General features: G+C 36.7%; 1 protein-coding gene across 1 annotated transcript; it reads left to right on the forward strand.

The window, feature by feature from the left end:
* The first annotated feature begins 2,538 nt into the window (after positions 1-2,538).
* Positions 2,539-11,097, forward strand: LOC103991800 (uncharacterized). The gene is made up of 9 exons (XM_065160949.1): positions 2,539-3,079; positions 3,812-3,852; positions 4,830-4,997; positions 6,527-6,721; positions 6,839-7,138; positions 7,239-7,316; positions 8,422-8,856; positions 10,341-10,423; positions 10,509-11,097. The coding sequence occupies exons 1-9, from the start codon at positions 2,800-2,802 to the stop codon at positions 10,834-10,836; spliced, it is 1,908 nt and encodes a 635-aa protein (XP_065017021.1). The 5' UTR covers positions 2,539-2,799; the 3' UTR covers positions 10,837-11,097.
* The last annotated feature ends 1,005 nt before the right edge of the window (positions 11,098-12,102 follow it).

A 12,102-nucleotide genomic window follows, 5' to 3' on the forward strand; every position in this document is an offset into this window, starting at 1 on the left:
AATTTAAATCAATTTCTTCTCACTATCATTACGTGTGAATATTTTCTTACGAAACAGAAAGAGATTAGTGCTACATTGTTTACTATTTACTTACTTTTCGATCAATAATAGTATATGCTCACCCAACGGGTAATTGGCTCGACCAAATCAAAGCAATCAATGTGGATACATCTCTCTATACCATTTTATATCTTGTCTATGTCCTTTTTTTCCTACTTACTTCAACTTGCTCCCAATACTTTGCTTTTGTTTAGTTCACTCGATTAAATGTTCAACACATCCTCACCTAAGCCAATCATTTTATCTCTGGACATGGCTATTTTCATTCACATGAGGAAGTAAAATCGACCAAAATGAAAATTAAGTCTATTATACTTCGATTGTTATGTCTCTACTAAATCAAAATATAAAAAAATTGTTCCAAAACATAGAAAATCTTCCTTATATGTTGGCATGTTAGGAAAATTTGGTTAAAGAACATATGCTCGAACACTTTGTTGAACAATAAATACAGGTTTCTGAAGATATAGAATACATTATTATACTCATCATTTATCACAGAATTCAACACGACGTAGCTACCGATGCAGCTGCCACCATTACATTTAATAAAGCATGCATGGCTTCGCTGGTAGGTCGTAAAAATAAATATTTAAAAATAAACATCGATTACTTATGATGAGATATTTGAATTGATTATTATACTATTACAAAAGGGATAGGTTTCATAAAAATTATATACAAAGGTTTATGTCGTTGTCTATCCATCTATCCATATGAGTAAAAGTCCAAGATAAACGATTCAAAACTATCTCTCACAATTGCCCAAGTGGATAAAATATCATAAGGAATACATTAGGACGTTTACATATTATCCTCTCTAAAATCATGTATAAAAGTTAATCTCTAACGTTATATAGGGAGACACTCTTTTCAAGAAAAACTTATATGCATGAGAAAATCTCGTTCACTAACTTAAGCATCGAAGAAATCAAGTAAAGAAATTTTCCTCAACATTGATCTTAGTATAGGTAGTGCATTAGGAGCTCAACACTTCATTCTCAAAACTATCTCGAACATTCCTATACATTTGGATTTGGACCACATCGGATTGACTCAGATGTTAATGACGATTATATATATATATATATATATATACATTAAAAAAAGTATTCATATATATTAAATAAACATAATACTTTTTATAAACTTAATAAATCTTAAATTAAAATTTACGAGTTATAGTTATAAGATACTTTTTACTAAATATTTTTGTGACATTCATATCCCAATAATAATATTTTTAGATGTAAATATAAGATTACGTCAATTAACCACCCATATTTATATAAGTTAATTTGTTTTTTTATTACGATAAATATAGCATATATACGAGTAAATATAAATCATAAAATAGAAAATAAATACAAACATAGAAAATAGTAGATCCATATATAAATATTTTCACCAAAACAAAACGAAACCAAAGAATGATTAATGCACGTAGTCTTAGTTTAATCAATTGGGAAATTAGTTTCATGAACTCTAATAGATATTCTACAGTAACATAAAATATAAGAGAAACTAATATATATATATATAATATAATTATTAGCTGATTGGTGCATCGGTGACTGCTGAGAGAACAGTCACGTTGGCATTAATAGTGATTGATTTGTTTATGCCTTTGGTTGGAACGTCGTGGAGATCAAAATAGCTTTCTTTGCAGTAGTTGAGGTTTCATGGCCCATTCAAATAAGCTACATTGCCACTTGTCTTGCCTTCCAATGGTACATTCTACTCGATCAAATCTCTATGTGATGCGCTTTACCACTAATCTAAGCAAAACGTTGGGAAAGCAAATAAAATTCCTTCGGCACGGAGACAACAAGTCAACACAATCCCATCAAATGATCCCAAAAAGATAACTATCTTATGTTGATTCCAGCCATCAATCAAGCAATCGTAAACAAATCCTAGCCATCGATCACCAAAAGCATCATCACAAAATTCCACCATTGTGATCGCCCCCACCACGAAGCTATCAACGTGCCACTCGAAGTAGGTCGTACGATGCCGCGTATTTAATGGAGTCGTAGCAATCCACTGGATCAAATCGATGGTCTACTCTTTGGACGTCCCACCCAAACCTTTCCGATTGATGGCCAAAACGGCTGCCCCAATCCTCACGTCACTTTTGATGCTGACAGCCGTGCAAAAGGTGTCATTACGAAGCTATCGATTTGAATCAGTCGGGGGTGGGGGGGGGGAGAAGACATGCATGTCTCCTACCGAGATGGCCTAATGGCCTCAGAATTCCATAAGCCCAGTCTATCGCAGCCCGTATATTTCTGGGCTGTGATGAGTCGACCCGTGAAAATGACGTGGATCGATCACGGCCGAGTTAGACTCGACCCATTGGGACCGATCGAATTGACATCAATATAATTTTAAATTTTATATTGATGTCGGCAGGCATTAATCTGAGATTTCCTTTTTTTTTTTTTTTGGGGAAATTGTTCGTAACGCGAGGCGAGTTTGGGTTCGGTCGCGAGTTCGATCCGGTTCGACTCAGCTTGAAACGACGAGTCGGCCACGAGGGACCAGCTCCGCTTCGGTGCCACTGGAGGAAAGCCGAGAGCAGCCAAGAGAGGACGGAGCGACGAACGGAAGCGAAGGGCTTGTTTCCATCGCTCCGTCGGTGGATCGCAAGCCAACCGCCTCAATCGATCGCCGCGGCGGATATTAGGAGGGGTCGCGTGGACAGAGAGGGCGTCGTAGGGCTCGATCGCGGGCGCGATGGAGAGGAGAGAAGGAGAAGAAGATGAGGAGCAGAAGAAGGAGGAGGCGCGAGCCGGCGCTGGAGGGAAGATGACTCGGCGACCGTTCCGGCTGAGGGCGCCGCCAACGCCGTACGATCGCCCGCCGGCTGCTGGGGGGAAGGAGCGGCGGGAGGGGGACGGCTGGGTCTCCAAGATCCTCGTTCGGCCTGCTTCTACGATAATCCCTTCCCTCTTCTCCCCCTCCCCGTCCGCCGCCTCCAATCAAGACTACCCCCCGCTCTCCGAATCCTTCCCCGGTGTGATTCCTCTCTTCCTTCCTCCATTAATTCTTTTTTAGGCTTCTTGGTTGCGCTGCATGTCTCTGCGCGATGCCTTGGCGTTCCACATTGTCTTCTTGCGATCTAGGGTTTTAGGGCCCTATATTATCCTCGCTCTTTTTTGCTTTATGCATTAGGCGTTTATGCAAAGCTACCAAGTAAAAGAGAAGATTCTGCCGGCAAGCTTGTCCACGATTTAGGGGTTTGGCCTCCTTGTATTATTAAATGCCTTAGCTGTTTTCACGATGACACAAACGACAATATTCTTATAGGTTCGTTTGGTGCTTGTTATAAGCCACGGTTGCCGTGAGGTATCATTTAGTAATTGTATTAGGTGTTCCACTCAATTTGTAGAACTCTGAACTATGGGATATCAACCTTTTTTATCTGTATTTTTGGATTCCTGAACATTTACAGAACATGATAGGGACATAAGAAAACTTGGATAAATTTATATCTGGAGCAACTTTCTTTACCTGGGCTTCTCTCTCTTTTTTAATTAATTTCTTTTTGTTTGCAAATTTGATTTCTTCAACATCTGGTGATTCCTTCCTTATCTTCTGAAACAATGTTAGTTGGAAAAATTATATCGTGGATTCTGTGCATTTTGGATTTGATTAGTTTGTAACATAAATGGAAATTTTAATTCTCAGCGTTGTACATTCAAAGGCCTTAATTAAGTGATTCCTTTGAGTTTCAAATGTTCCACAGGAACCAGGCAAGATGATGCTGGTAGGGTTTCCTCTCCTGATGTAAGGTTCTTTCTCCTTCTCCTTTTTATCTTCTTTATGTACATGCTTTTGCAAGAAAAATACTATTTAGCTATTCTGATTTTGATTGTATATGCTAGTTTAAAAAAAAAAAACAAAAATAGAGCTATATTAACTCAAAAGACGGCGGGTACACCCAGTGATCTGGAGGTCAGCACTCAAAAAATGTAAAAAGCGGAGACAAATTCCCCTGTCCAAACAAAAAAGGCGTGATTAGACCTAGCGCTTGAAGCTAGCCAATTCACACATCTGTTGCCCTCCCTAAGTCACACAGTTCTTCGCTGTGCTTACCAATCACGTCGAAGTCTTGAAAAGTAGATAACATATTTGCAAGTTATGGATGCATATTGGCCTTAATATGGTAAATATTAAAGAGAGTCGAGATTCGTTAAAAATGAAAATAACTAATGAATAATTGAAATTAAGAAAGTTCAAAAGAAAACAATAGGTGGTTTTTATAAGATATTTTTTTAGATTATTTTGAAGCCTATTTTGAGAATCTTGTGCCAATAAGAAATTACAATTAAGTTGCTGAAGAGGTCTTATGGCTGATGAGTATAAATGACCATATGATAAATCAAAAAGCATAAGAGCAACATTGTATGCAGGCAGAAAAAAAAGTTAAAAGGCACGTAGGAAAAGAGATAATTAGTATCATTATTGATACGATAAAACTGGTTTACCATCAGCCAAAACAATAATCGTTGCTTGTAGATAATTGGTTTCCAATCTATCATGCATTTAGATGAAGGACGAAATTATCAGAGTCCAGAACTCATATTTAAGTAATATTTAATAGTAATGTTTGTAACTACTGGATCTTTGTGTTCTGCATTATGTGGAAGTTGAGCCTTTTCTTTACCCTTACAAGAGCAGCATGCTGTTAGAAGCTCTTTTTCCATACTCGCAATTTTGTTTTTTCGATTTTATACCTTCTTACTTTGGGTGCAAACGTACAGAACCAAGTACTACAGGCAAAGGATCGAGGTGTTTTTGCTGAAAAATCCCAGCCTTTTGGTGATCCAGAGGTCCATCAGCTTTCAGGCGATGAAGCCAGAAATGTGTGTGATAGTGGTGGGATTGCTGAAGTTGAACAGTGGCTTAAGCAGAAAACATTTTCTAGGCAAGTAAATACGGTACTTCACAACTGTGTTTCATTGTGTTGTTGGTTCCAGAAGTGAAAAACAATTGTTCGTATATTTTTTCAGCAAACTACATAGTGAAAACTAAGAAGTGAACCATGGCCTTAGTTGTGTGATGTGTCTCCACACTCCAATAAGGATCAATTTTATTATAGTTAACCAAACAACATTTCCTTATGTTTTAGCCAAGGTTTCACGCACCATATCGATCAATATTTACTGGTTCCAGGTAATATTTTTATTATTGTCCAATGCTGGACAAAATTTTTTATTCTTTTCGGATTTAATTGACCAATACAGGTTAGTATACCACTCGATACACCAAAGCATTCTGATCAGGTATATTACCAAAATCGGTATTAGTTTAAGATTATAGACTTTGGTTTTATTCAAAGATAGGTTGTAAGAGATCTCAGGAACACAAGCTTGGTTACAATGTGATTCGTTTAGGAGATAGCAGAGCATCAACAACAACAGCATCATAAGTCCCGCCAGTTTTAGACCAGGTCCAAGTGTAGCCCTGCAAAGCTGTTGAGGCCCATACAGCATCTAATAAGGTCACATGACCCTGTTTTGAACAGGAAAAAGTTAACTATATTGCCAAGCAGACAGGCGTTCAATCCTAGCTGAACAAGGGAAGAAGGCTTGGCTCCAATTCTTTCCGCTTATACCGTGAGCTGATCAGGGGGGCTGTTAGTTTACCAACCTTTTCTGATCCAGAAAGGTACCTGACCCCTATCTGTAGCGGGAAAAGGTGATGAAAGATGCTCCCATCCATGTAGGGCTGTTGGCCAGCCCAGCTTACCGAAAAGGGCCACTTGGCAAGGTTTGAACATGGAGGAATTAGGTACCATAGTGGATATGGGTTCTATGAGCCTATGAACAATGGATGTAGACCATAAACACTCTACCATAACTAGAGAAGCTCCATTTAGGGGTTCTTCTATAGTCGTCCTTTTTCCTGTATAAATGTCTCATGTGGAAGGTGCAAGTCAGTAGTTGTAGTAGTTTGCGTTTGATGCTTATCTTATGGTAATCTAAAAGATTCTTTTTTTGTTGAATTGATTATATGTACTGTGCCAGTGTGCCCTAAATTTGGTTTTCTCCCAATTAATAAACACTTGTTGCTGCCATTTGAAAGCTCTCTTATTGTGGAGCAAACATGTTTTATAGCAGCTGGGTGGATGTAATTGTTATTCTAATGCTTAGAATGTTAATTCCTTATCTGAAGGTTGCCTTATTTAGTCTGCATCAGAATTTTCAGATCAGATGTGAGAATACAGCAAGCATCAGATCTTGTATTACAGTATTGGAAACACTCATCTAAAGCAGTCTGTTCACTTTTTAAAAATCCTGCCACCGGAAAATCTATTACCAGACAGAATTTGTTCGTCTCATGTATTCTAATTAATCTTAACTTGGAATCTATGATCAGTACCTGGTTGGCAATTGTTGGTGCATACAATATAGTCAAGGTGATTAGCATGTTAAACCTCTTGTTCCTGTGCAGAGAGCAGTCCAACTGTTTAGTGAAGTTACTGTTGTCAAGGACTAGAGATCTTTCCCATGATGATCGACCAGCTGCAGGTTTTGTTACAAAAGCTGATGGCACATTGAACCTAAAGGCTCCAAGGAAATCTGCACAGTCTGCTGTGCTGCCTGAGCAGCGGATAACACCAAAGCCTCGGGAAGCTTCTGAAATGAGAGTAGTAAGATATCAAACTGTACAGTAATGTTAGCCATTTGATGGTATTGCAGAATTTATTTCCACATTCAGATTACTGATCATTGTTCTGATGTTTTACTTATTTGCTTTCATTGAATAGGCACATGATGTTGGTTCTTCACCAGTTGAAATTGCCAAAGCCTACATGGAAGCTCTAGCAAATGAATCTAACCACAACTCTCATGATGGAATATTAGAGCTTGAGAAAGCAACGTTTGACAATTGTGCGTCTGCATCAGACATGTCCTACTCATCAGATGTAAAGTTGCCTATATGTTGGCCAGGAGCATTTGTGGAGAGCAGTTATCGTTATCGTACTCCTCAAACTCATAGGACAAAGGTTGAGCCATACAAATTTCAAAGGACTCCTTACTATGGTTCAATTTTCTCAAGATCGAAGGTCTCTGACTTCTAAATCTCTCTATGTATATACGTATGTGTCAAATTCACCAGTATAGGTTTCTAAGGTATATATCTCCAATTCTGACTTCTTTTAACAGTTTCAAGCTGGTGATCAGAGTCCACAAATTGTTCCATTGTCTAGGTGGAAAAGATCTACTACTTTTGGTGGTGTAATGGTAATATGCTATTTCTGACCCAAATAGAGATAATTGTTTGAGATTTACCTCCTTTTGGATAGAAAATATATCTAAACAAAGATATTCTTTTCCTATGTTTTGTTTACTGGTAGTTAAACTGCTATATCTTTCCTGCACCTACAAACAAAAAGAAACCAAAATATCGAATTGTCATTTGGCAGAAGATATATTAGTTAAGGAAGCCAAAGGGATATGGACCCTCTTCAGAGCCAAGTTATCTATGTATATATCTCATGAATTTGAACAGTACATGTTGATCTATTCTTTATCACTAGGTTTGATGTGTCAATTTAAGGGTGTGGGCTCCCTGTAACTGTAACTGCAAAAACAAGAATCTGGTGTTGAACAGTCTGGCTTCAATATGAATTTTGAAACATTTAAGAGCAAATATTGTAAAGAACCTTGAACTATAAAAAGTGATGGTTAAATTTTCTAAGAAGAGAAATTAGATAGGTAAAAACACCATGATTTTTTATAAATAAGTAAAAGCTACAATGTTCAGAATTTTATTGCATGGAAATTTCTTCACCGGATGGATCACTTGGTGTTTTGTTATTAGGTTTGGCTCTTCTTTTCTGGATGCACATATATTATTCTTGTTGGGAAAATACATGGAAGTATGGAACAACAGTAAAACAACTTTTTTCCCATGGACTTGATGCTATATCTCAAATTACCAAAATATGTTGACCACTCAATATCTCTAATTTTTCAAACTATTTGAACTAGTTTTTTGAAAGAGAGGTCGAACATCAAGGAACTTCAAAGCGCACCCAGAAGCTAGCCAGCTGTATCTTTGTGGAAGCATCACAAAAACATAAGTATATTGATCCCTTATTCTGTGTTTGGAATGAGCACTACGAAGAGTTTCCACACACACGTGAATTTTGTTATCGGAGCATCGAGAATGAGTTTTTGTTGCACTGGAAGCTAAAATGAACTTGCTAACTGCAGGATTGCCATAAAACTCATGTTTCAGATTCATGTATTGCACTTTCAAATTTTCTTATGTTTCCTTTTTTTTGTTTTCTAAAATGTGATGGATATTTGATGATTCATTTCCGTCAGTCTGTTCATTTGTCAGGTTCCCGAGAAGTATAATGAATCAACACCTTCCAAAGAATTTGGCACTTCAAATCTTTCTAATTTTCGCTTAATGTCATCAGCAACTTCAAATGATAAGAACTTGCCATCCCCTTTGGGGATGACATCTGAGAAAGATTCATTGGCATCTAGCTTGAACTTCCAGACTGCTGAAGGTTCCAAATACAATATTGGTCCTTCATCTGTTCATCCAAAATCCAGTCAAATGGCTCGGAAAATATTAGAACACCTTGATAGAACAGTTCCTTCGCCCAAAGAGAAAATGGTACAGTTGAAGCTGGAAAAAACAGGGACCAAAGATTTCTTGAACTCTGCTTGTTTAGCTATGGATGGGCGTGAGAAGAGAACTGATGTGAGTATCATTGCTGATGACAAGCCAAACTCACTCAGTATGGATACTGCTGCAGCAGAAGAGGTATCATTTCTTTCCTTAGTTCAATTCTTGATTTGTTGAATTTGTTTTTCTGCCTAAGCTTCAACAGATTATATGAGTTTAACTGTTTGGTATCTTAAAAGTCTATGCTGAATTACTTGTTTGTGATATTAACGTTTTAACAGAATACATTAAATTAACTCAGAAGTTTTTATCTCTCCTGATATAAACATGAGAAGCCTAAGAAATCTGCAATGAGTCGGTGATTGGTTACTTGATGTTGTTTGTCACATTTGACAATCAGCAGGAAATGGTTTACAGGTGAGGTAGGCCCATGCCTGCTTGTGAAAATTTTCAAGGATGGTACGGGGAAAAAAGTGTCTTATTTGTTTTTGTGAAATAATATCTGTGAATAAAAAATGATGGTAAACTCTGGCAAGTTTCCTTTCCTATAATCTGAAATATTAGAATTAAAGTTCAAGATGGATATTCGTGCTCCACAGTTCATTGAAATTGATTTTTTAGGATTGAGTCAGTTCTTAATCTTGAAATTTAAGTTGAAGTTTCTGCATGCAGCAATCTCCCATGGAAGTTTCTACTGAATATTTAGATGCATTTTGACTAATTCTAAAAGTCATCCTTTTAGAAGCTCCAGAATTTAGAACTGTTGGGTGCACTTGCCTCATGCAGGGTGCTTGTTTTTCACATTTGTATGTATTAACAAATCCCCAATCTCCAAGCTCTGGTTGTGTAGGCAGGGACTTGACTGCCTAACCTTGGCCATGTACTGCTTGTTATATCTGATGACTGCATATGCAGGATGTGACAACATATGCAGTCTGCTCATATGTGGCAGGATGTCAATATCATGATTGTTTTTTGCTGCATTTTTATGTTTTATTTCTCCTACCTATATCATGCTATGTATGTGGGATCTATCAATCTTCAGTAGGACCATGGTTTTACCTATAATATGTGTTTCTGAAGAATAAGATTTCTTTGCAGATATTTTATTGTTAACCATGAAGCGTGAGAGTGTTGCTGTTGCTTTTTACAACATGGCTTCATGAATCTGACTTCAGGCTTTCTTATGATGCTAAAACAATTCATCTAAAGAAGCGGTCGAATTATTTTTTGGAAATTCTCATCTTAGTTTCAATCTATGTGCTACAAAAACTGGACATATCACTTACTGCAGGTCCTTTTATTCATCTATAGAAATCAAAACTGTTCCATTATAGTTCTTCATCCTTTTCACTAGTGTTGGTATAGTGCCTGTAAATATTTTTGATATGCCCAATACTCACTCTATTTTCCAAAATGTTTGAACGATGCACTGATTTGCTTTTACTTCTACTGGATTGGATATGAATTATTTTATCTTGTATTATTTTTAGTGAATTATGTTATGCGTGAAGAGTCGGATGTAGCTGATGCAAGTACTAGTATGTCAGAATGTTTTCAAACCTGTATAAGACATTTGTTGGCGTACTGACATTTACTAATTTATCATTTTCAACTTGTAGGCTACAACCAGGCTAATAATGGACAATAATCATGATAAGAGACCATCCATTACTCCGAATAGCACCAATCAGAGCATATTGAGGTTAGTAAAAAATACAGTGTAGTGCTTGCCATGTTCTTCTGTTTGTAGTTTGTATATAGGACCTAATTTCCTACTATACTTGCAGGGCCATGGAGAAAACTTCTGAAGGCTTCGCGTTCACATTTCCTGTTTCCACTCCGATAAATGCTCCTTCCCAAGCACCACCAACGCCTACCATGACCTCATCGCCAGCAGTTTGCAGAATGCTTAGCAACACTGAAGATACCATTCCATCGTTTACCTTTAGCTCACCTAGAGCGGACAACGGCCTTGTTTTCTCCTTCGGATCCATTTCAAGCCCGACTTTGACGGACACTACCACCCTGCAATTTAAGTTTGGATCTGAAAAGCAGCGAAACTTATCTTTCAGTTCTACCAGCAAAGATACCTTTGGGCTTTGGGTTGGTAGTTGATGGTTTTCCCTTCGAGTAGGTATTATGGTTAGGATAGGTTGTCGATATCCATACAGCATGTTGTAACTACAGTTAATTGGTTCTAAGCGGACCATGGAGTGTGCTTCGTCAAGCTACAAATTGGGAAAACATCTTGTCCCTTTTTTCTCAAAAGAATGTTAAAGATGATGTTTACCAAAGTTGGAACACAAATTGTTGTGGTACTTGCCTTCAAAACTGTCCATGAGCAGCTTTCTTTCTTACGTATGAATTGTGAGTTGATGATTAGGTTTCTTTCTAATTATGAATATTAGTCTAATGACTCTAACTTAAGTCTATTATTGCTAATTTTGCTATGTTTGGACTCAATTAGGGTCCTTATTCCAGTAATCATATATTATCATAGTTTATTAAATCGATATGTTTTCATAGAAAAAAGTACCCCAAAGTAACTATTGATTGATAAGGCAGGCTTAGGAGAACTGTCATCAATATTAGTGTGTCCTTTATGACTACATCAATCAGGTGGAGGAATAATTCATCTGAAGCAACACTAAGTCTATCTTGATGTCTTAAAATGTATGTAGGAAGGTTTCAATTAAGATTTATCATTGAAGAGATTCTCAAAATTCAGCCATGAATGTACAAACAATATCAACATTCCAATAGGACCTTATTCACTAAAACAAAAACATCAATTGAGTACCAATCAGTGATGCCTATGTGCAAGCATGCATTGCTCATTTATCACTCGTTTGAAGCAATATTTAGCTTGTGAGTATCTCAATATTGTAAAATATAATAATATTTCAATGGAGGCTAAAAAATTTTACCTACAAGTCTTGCAACAAGCAAAGGTTAATGTGGTCCAAAAGAAAACCAATCAACAAGAATAATATAGGCAGGTTTTGCATGTAGTGCCATATCTGTTTTATTTTAAATATAATATAAATTAGATTATTTCTTATCATGGCACTTAAAATTAAGAAAATAGATACAGAGATACATTGTACATTAGAATATGAAAAATTAAGAAATAATGATTGTGAAAAAATTGTGTGTCCCATTTATATTTTTTAATTTAAAAATTTTAATTCTCTATTTAGAATTGGATATTTCTATTTGCAATCCTTTTTATACCATTTATAATCTCATTTTAAAATTTTTTGATAATTCTAAATTATCCTTTTATAAATGAATGAAAATATACTCCGTCTTCTTCTTCTTCTTTTTCTTCTTCGTCTTCATATCAGGATTGGTGTGAGCAGGGGATGACAATCGACAACA

The sequence above is a fragment of the Musa acuminata genome, chromosome BXJ3-7 (assembly GCF_036884655.1).
Source record: "Musa acuminata AAA Group cultivar baxijiao chromosome BXJ3-7, Cavendish_Baxijiao_AAA, whole genome shotgun sequence".
Classification (NCBI taxonomy): domain Eukaryota; kingdom Viridiplantae; phylum Streptophyta; class Magnoliopsida; order Zingiberales; family Musaceae; genus Musa; species Musa acuminata.

What these genes read in the sequence shown, in the direction of transcription:
- LOC103991800 (XM_065160949.1), top strand. Translation starts at nt 2,800, where the DNA reads ATGGAGAGGAGAGAAGGAGAAGAAGATGAGGAGCAGAAGAAGGAGGAG. An exon ending in AAGCTTCTGAAATGAGAGTA is followed by an intron (nt 6,722 to 6,838) that starts GTAAGATATCAA and finishes TTCATTGAATAG; the next exon opens with GCACATGATGTTGGTTCTTC. An exon ending in CAATTTTCTCAAGATCGAAG is followed by an intron (nt 7,139 to 7,238) that starts GTCTCTGACTTC and finishes TTCTTTTAACAG; the next exon opens with TTTCAAGCTGGTGATCAGAG.